The following is a 7260-nucleotide window of genomic DNA, read 5'->3' on the forward strand; positions in this document are numbered from 1 at the left end:
AGCCCTGGTCACATATCCCCAAAGGGACTGCCATAGCCTTATTACAGCTAATTGGAAGGTAACATGTTAACCTTTGACTGGCCAAGCTTTGGCAAAAGAGCCCCACTTTTAATTTTTCCATGACAACCCAGGCCTGTTGGATGCTACACCCTCCCTTGGACAAAGGGAGCTGGCCTCAGTCTGGTAACACATTTCCCAGCAAACACCCTGGTCGCATTCGCTCAACATGTTTAACCAAGTTAGTTGGAAACTTAGCAATTGCATTTGTGCATCAGGCTACATAAAAAGACCTTTGATTTGATTTAGTTTTAGGGATTGATACATTAATACATTTAGGCATTGATACATTGATACATCCCTTGCCTGGTTCTACATATTTTGCGAGGCAAGGGACGGATTCCTGTTACCGGCTGCTACCAGTGCGCTGTGCATGCAGCTTGGGTTTTCTTGTGTGTGCATGCGCACACTACGTGCATGCATCCCCAGCATGATTTTGCTTCTGTGCATGCGCACAAAGCAAAAATGTGCTGAAATCTTGTGAGGGGATGCAGGCACGCCTGAGATTTTGGTGATTTTTTGCTTCTGCACATGCAGGGAAGCAAAAAACTGCCAAAATATTGAGTGTGCAAGTGTCCCCTCTTGAGATTTTGCTTTTGCGCATGCGCTTGAAGCAAAACATACAAAGAAATTAAAGAAAAAAGATGGCAGCAACCAATAGACTGGCATCAGAGCGGTCACGTGCAAATTGCGCAATCTGATGGCCGCTACCAGTGCTCCGTTGCTTACCGCACTGGTAGCAATCCATCCCTGGGTGAGGCCATATAAATGGATTAATTGAGGAATTGAGATGAGTGCATCAAGTGAACATTGCCCTTCTGCAGCCCATTTGCGATAAGGGGTTTGCTTCTGAGTGGCATTCAAATGTGTGAAATTCAAAAAAAATTCTTACCGGTACTGTGGGTGTGACTTGGTGGGCGTGGCAGAAGGATAGTGCTAAATCACCATTACCTCCTACTCCAGGGGATGGATAGTGTAAAATCTCATTTCCCAACCCACTCTGGGGCCAGCCAAAAATGGTATTTGCCAGTTCTCCAAACTACTCAAAATTTCCGATACTGGTTCTCCAGAACCTGTAGCCAAGTTGTTTGAAAGACTCCCTCCCCAGTTACATCTACCAGAAAGGAAAGGCAGGATAGCTTACAGATATCATCTAACTAGTGAGAACAAGAAGAAAGGCCATCTCTGTGGTGGCTCCCTTCCTCAAGAATATCATTCTCCCAAGAGATAAGAATGGTCCCTGCCTTGGAATTTTTCCAGAAAGCCCTGAATACATGGTTCTGCCAATGAGTCTGAGAACCCCAGGTTTACAGAAAGGCAATCAAGTGAGTGGTATGATTGTGCTTGCTGCCACCACAGTGGAACAGAGGTAGGTTGTTTTTTATATTGTGAAATTCTAATAGTGTAAGCCAGAGGTTCCCAACCCCTGAGTCACACAGCCCAGTGCCAGGCTGCAGCTTGTTCAGACCTGGGCCATGGAAGTGATGGGTGAAGGTGCGAAATCAAGTGATGGATGAAAATGTAAAATGGGTGAAGATGCAAAATCACCCTTTCTCCTCCTCCCCATGCCCCCACTGCTGCTGCCAGCAATCTGCCAAGACAGAAAGGTTGGAGAGCACTGATATTAGTCACCCAGAATCACTTATGTGTGATTTGGACAGTTCTTTAATACAGGATTGAAATCCAGGTAATGATTTGAAAAAGAATTTTTCTCCAGTGCAGATTTGAATCCTGCAAAGAGGTTTTCCAGTTCTCTAGATGGGATGCCACAGGGACAGTTCTCCACTTACAGCAGTAATGGGTTGCAAATCCCATTGTTACCAGTTTGCGTGCATAAGCATCTGAGGCAGTTGGGCGGAACCTCCCCCCCCCCCATCAGTTCGTAGATACGGGCCATACTGGTAGCAACCCACCCACTGACTTACAGCCCTTTGTGTAAGTGACTGTTGGAAGTTAAAACAGTGCCAAAAACAGTGACTTGCAACCATTTTTCACAATGGCAAGTGTTGCAGGATCCCCATGGCCATGTGATCAAAATTTGGATGCTTGACAACTGACTCAGGGTTGAGCAGCAAGTGGAACGGCATGGAACACCATTCCACCGGCGGAAATGGACCTGCACATGCAGGTCCATCACTGCTGGGTGTGCACGTGTGTACACATGCCGTGCACGTGAGTTTTGGCTTCTGCGCATGTGCAGAAGCTGAATCTCACTGCCCCAGCCAGCAGCAACAGTGCCCCCCATGGGCTCAGAGAGTGCAGCACTCATCCAGTGGGCATGAGGTGCCTCTGTCACTGCTGCTGCTGCTGGGGCTGGCCGGCAGCCGCGGGGCTGGGTCATGCAAGGCATAGTGGCGGCAGAGGTCAATCCCAGCCAGGAGCCGCTAGCAGGAGAAAATCCTCCAGGGTGGGCCTGGTGGATGGGCTCAGCTGGCAGCAACCACCTCTGCGAGCTGCTTCCCACACTGGCTCGGCCAGGAAATGCACCCGCCACCCCAGCTGTTCAAGCTGCCCTGCTCCCACTCTGGCTGTGGCAGGGTGGCTCAAGCAGGCAGGGCAGCAGGCATGTCTTCTGGCCGAGCAGCTTGGACAGGTAGCCAATGTAGTGGATGGCCAGGTGCTACATCTGTGCCCCACCTGCTCAAGCCACCCCACTCCCACTCTGGCTGTGGTGGGGCGGCTCGAGCAGGCGGGGCGGCAGGCACGTCTTGGGGCTGAGCCAGCATGAGAAGCAGCTTGCAGAGGTGGCCGATATAGCAGATGGCCAAGAGACATGCCCGCTGCCCCACCTGCTCAAGCTGCCCTGCTCCCACTCTGGCTGCAGCAGGGCAGCTCAACCAGGCAGAGCAGCAGGCGTGTCTCCTGGCTGAGCAGCTCGGAGAGGTGGCCAATGTAGCAGATGGTCAGGAAACGTGCACGCTGCCCCACCTGCTCGAGCCACCCCTATAACACTCTAGCTGTGGGCGGGGCAACTCAAGCAGGTGGGGCGCATCTCCTGGCTATCTGAGTGGGAATGGGGCAGCTCGAACAGGCAGGTGGCTGGCAGCGACCATCTCTCCGAGCTGCTTCTTGCACTGGCTCAGCCAGGAGATGCACCTGCCGCCCCACCTGCTCAAGCCACCCTGCTCCCACTCTGGCTACAGCAGGGCAGCTCAAGCAGGCAGGGTCGCAGGCACGTCTCCTGGCCAAACAGCTTGGAGAGGTGGCCAATGTAGCAGATGGCCAGGCCCCCTGGCTGCTGCTCTGCCTGCTCAAGCCACCCCACTCCCACTCTGGCTGTGGTGGGGCAGCTCGAGCAGGGTGGGCGGCAGGCATGTCTCCGGGCCAAGTCAGCAGGAGAAGCAGCTTGGAAAGGTGGTCGATGTAGCAGATGGCAAGGAGAGGCGCCCGCTGCCCCATCTGCTTGAGCTGCCCCATCCCACTCTGGCTGTGGTGGGGCAGCTCAAGCAGGTGGGGCACGTCTCCTGGCCATCTGAGTGGGAACAGGGCGGCTTGAGCAGGCAGGGTGGCAGGCACATCTCCTGGCCGAGCCAGTGTGAGAAGCAGCTCGGAGAGGTGTTCGCCGCCAGCCGCCCTGCCTGAGTGTGATTGGGGTGGCTCGAGCAGGTGGGGCAGCAGGCCATCTGCTATATCAGCCCCCTCTCCTAGCTGCTTCTCGTGCTGGCTCAGCCAGGAGACATGCCTGCTGCCCAGCCTGCTTGAGCTGCCCCACCACAGCCAGAGTAGAAGTGGGGCGGCTTGAGCAGGCAGGACGGCACCTGTGGCACCTGGCCATCTGCTACATCGGCCACATCTACATCGGCCTGCATGCCTCCCACCTGCTCCTGGCCATCTGAGTGGGAGTGGGGCAGCTCGAGCTAGCGGGGCGGTGGGTGCATCTTCTGGCCGAATCAATGCAAGAAGCAGCTCAGAGAGGGGGCCACTGCCAGCAGCACCCACCTCCCACTCTGCCTGCTCGAGCCACCCCACTCCCACTCTGGCTGCAGCAGGGCAGCTCAAGCAGGCAGCGTGTGTCTCCTGGCCATCTGAATGGGAGCGGGGTGGCTCGAGCAGGCGGGGCGGTGGACACATCTCCCAGCCGAGCAGCTTGAGCAGTAGCACATAGAGATGGCCACTGCCAGCTGCACCCACTCTCCAGGCTCGCCCTGGAGGATTTTTTCCTGCTGGTGCCTCCCGGCTGGGACAGACAACCACCGTGCCTTGCAGGACCCAGCCCCGCTGCCGTCAGCTGGCCCCAGCAGCAGCAGAGGCACCCTGGTCAGTCCCGCCCAGGAGCAACCAGCGGGAAGAATTCCTCCAGGAAGCTCATGGGGAAGACTCTAGCAGGCAGATGAAGCGGGAGCAAGGCCGTCTCCCTGATGAGCTGCTCTCCTTCCTGGTGGATTTCTTCCTGCTGGTGATTCCCAGGCAGGACTGCTTCTGGCCACGATTCTGCACATGCGCAGGAAATTGAAGGGGCGTGCACATGCAGGCTCCCCCTGAGCATTCCAGTAGGGCCACAAATGGCTGCCATTTACTGAACTGACTCATATTTATGACAGTGTCCCTCGGGTCCTGTGATCACCTTTTGTGACCATCTGACATGCCAAGTCAATGAGGAAGCCAGATTCACTTAACAATCATGTTACTAATTTAATAACTAACTTAACAACTGTGGCAAAAAAGATCATAATGTATTTTTTCAGATTATAAGATGCACTTTGGTTTTGGGAGAGGAAAGTAGGGGGAAAACGCAACCTACCAGGTATTCATCTGACTAGCGTCCATAATCTGATCAGATTCAGCACATTACTTTATCACCTGGCTAGGGCTGGGAAAAAATCATCTTTGGAGGGAGTAGGAATGCAAACAAGCCTGCAAAGACTTAGGACTGGAAAAAACTTTTTCTGAGTAGCAATGAAAAAATCCTTCCAGAAGATCATTATTACCTCGTTAGGACTGAAAAAAATCTTCTTTGGAGGGAGTAGGAATGAAAACAAGCCTGCAAAGACTTAAGGCTGGAAAAACAGAGGGAGTAGGAATGAAGAAATCATGCAAGCCGGGAAAATCATTAGCATCTTGTTAGGGCTGGTTAAAAAAAAAAGGTTGGAAAAAGCTACATTCTGAGTATAAGATGCACCCAAATTTTCAGCCACTTTTATGTGTGTGTGGAGGGGGGGGAGGGGAAAGGTGCATTTTATACTCCAAAAAATATGGTAAGGAAAAAAATCAATTAACATCTTCTTCAGCCATGGAAATATTGGGGCTCAATTATGGTTGTAAATCAAGGAACTGGGAATTCATAACTGTTTCTCAGCTCATCTGGAAGTTGCCAGATAGGATAGCTCCATTCAATCCATGATTCAGCCAGTTTGTGATTAAAACACAATGCTAGAAACCAGAAAAACCAAGAGTTCTAGTCCTGCCTTAGACACAAAAGCTGGCTGGGAGACTTTGAGCCAATCACTAGGAGACAGTGAATTCTAGTCCTGCTTTAGAGTGAAAGCTGGTTGGGTGGTTTGGGGCCAGTCCCCGCCCCCCTCTCTCTAAGCCCAACCCACCTCACAGGGCTGTTGTAGAAAAATAAGAGGAAGGAGGATTAGATATGTTTGCCAACTTCAGTTATTTACTTAAAAAGAAAGAAAGATGAGATTAAAATAAATAAAAAGCCTTCTTTAGTCTTGGAAAAGTCTTAGAACTCCAGAATAGCTAATTAAGATTGGACTAAATTTAAATTGTGTTTAATTCAATACTTGCAACAGTCACCACAGGCCCCCACCCTCAAAATGTGAACTAAAGCATTTTTCAGGCACAGAAAAAATAGGGTGCATAGCTTAAAGTAGACAATATCCACACAACAGCTTTAACTTGGTTATTGAATTAAGCCATCTTGCACATTACATTGAGCCATAAACTATCCAAGGAAGCTGGGTTCACTCAACCGTTTAAGTCACCTGAAATCAAACCCTGGTAAACCTTAACCCAACTTAGTAGATGAATGCAATAAAAAGATTGGTAACTAGCTTGTAAAAACCGATCGACCTTATTTCACCTTAGCAAATTCCCAGCAAATTCAGGAGAGCCGTTCTTATAGTTATAGAAGAGTCCGCTTCAGGCAGAACTAGCAATTAAGGCCAATAAAATAAACGGGCGCTCCCAGTAACCACGACTGCAATTGCACTCGCTTCTTTCTGCTGCGAAAGTGATAAAAACCCAGTCAAAAAAAGAAGAAGAGCGAGTGGAGTGCGATCGTCCAAGGAGCACACCTAGTTTTAATTCAGCCAATTGCAATTTTTTTAGGGTAGGTGCGAGGGACAGGGCCCTGAATGGACCCAGATGTGCAGCATTCACACAACCCGGTGAACTAAAGTACGATTGGAGGCTTCCCGGTGGTTCAGCGCTTGGCGCAAATGAAATCCGAGAGTCACGGATCGCACGAGCCAGCGGGAAACGGGGAGAACGGAGCATAACGGAGGATCAACTCCGCCAGCCTTAACTGGCATTTAGCCGTCGGGAGGAGTCGTAGCGCATCACCCCACAGGCTAGCCTTGGCGCGCTGCTGACGAGGGGCTCGGAGGTCCCGAGAAAGCGCCGGGCTGGAGAGGGGCTCTAGCTCTTTCAGGGGATCCGGAAAGGCTTCCAAAAGAGCTGCTGCTTCTTCCCGGTTCCCGGCCAAGCTGGTGCCCTGAAATGCCCAGGCTGCGAACCGAGTAGCTGCCTTCCTTGAGAACGGCCGGAGCCGCTGACTCACCTCCCGCTGCTGGGCTTCCGCCGGCGGCAGCGGCGGCGCCGAGCTGCTCCCCGCGGCCTCCTGCATCCGCCCACCCAGAGCCCTGGCCAGCCACGGAGAAAAATGATGCCAGGCGCTCGGCTGTCAGCTTTAAGCGCGGTGGGTGAGGACCGGCTCTGGCCTCTCCCGCAGGCGGCCTAGCCTCAGCAGCCGGGGCGGCGGCCAGAGAAAAGCTGGACTGGAGAAGGGCTGGGCCACACAGGGGATGGAGGATTGGGGGAGGGGGGCGGGGGAGGCGGCCGCAGCGCCGATACCACGCGCACCTGGGCTGGCGGGAGCCGCTGACGGAGCGCACCCAGTTGAAGGGCTTCTGCGCCGCGCCTTGGGGCAGATGCGAAGGCGAGGTTAACACCTCGCGCTGCGTTTATAGGATGCTGTATGAAGAGAGCTTGGCGGGCTGGTAAGGCGCCCCCCCCTCCCCGATTCAGCCTAGC

At 52.9% G+C, this 7260-nt stretch overlaps 1 protein-coding gene across 3 annotated transcripts in view; it reads right to left on the minus strand.

Annotated features, from left to right (window-relative positions):
* Positions 1 to 6929, minus strand: part of LOC139155654 (regulating synaptic membrane exocytosis protein 3-like) — a 157271-nt gene extending 150342 nt beyond the window's left edge. For all 3 annotated transcript variants that reach the window (XM_070730877.1, XM_070730876.1, XM_070730875.1), the window contains exon 1: positions 6788 to 6929. In XM_070730877.1, coding sequence (XP_070586978.1) covers positions 6788 to 6853 — 66 coding nt within the window. In that variant the 5' untranslated portion in view covers positions 6854 to 6929. The remainder of the gene's footprint in view (positions 1 to 6787) is intronic.
* Positions 6930 to 7260: the final 331 nt, after the last annotated feature.

This window comes from Erythrolamprus reginae, unplaced genomic scaffold (genome assembly GCF_031021105.1).
Source record: "Erythrolamprus reginae isolate rEryReg1 unplaced genomic scaffold, rEryReg1.hap1 H_4, whole genome shotgun sequence".
Lineage (NCBI taxonomy): Eukaryota > Metazoa > Chordata > Lepidosauria > Squamata > Dipsadidae > Erythrolamprus > Erythrolamprus reginae.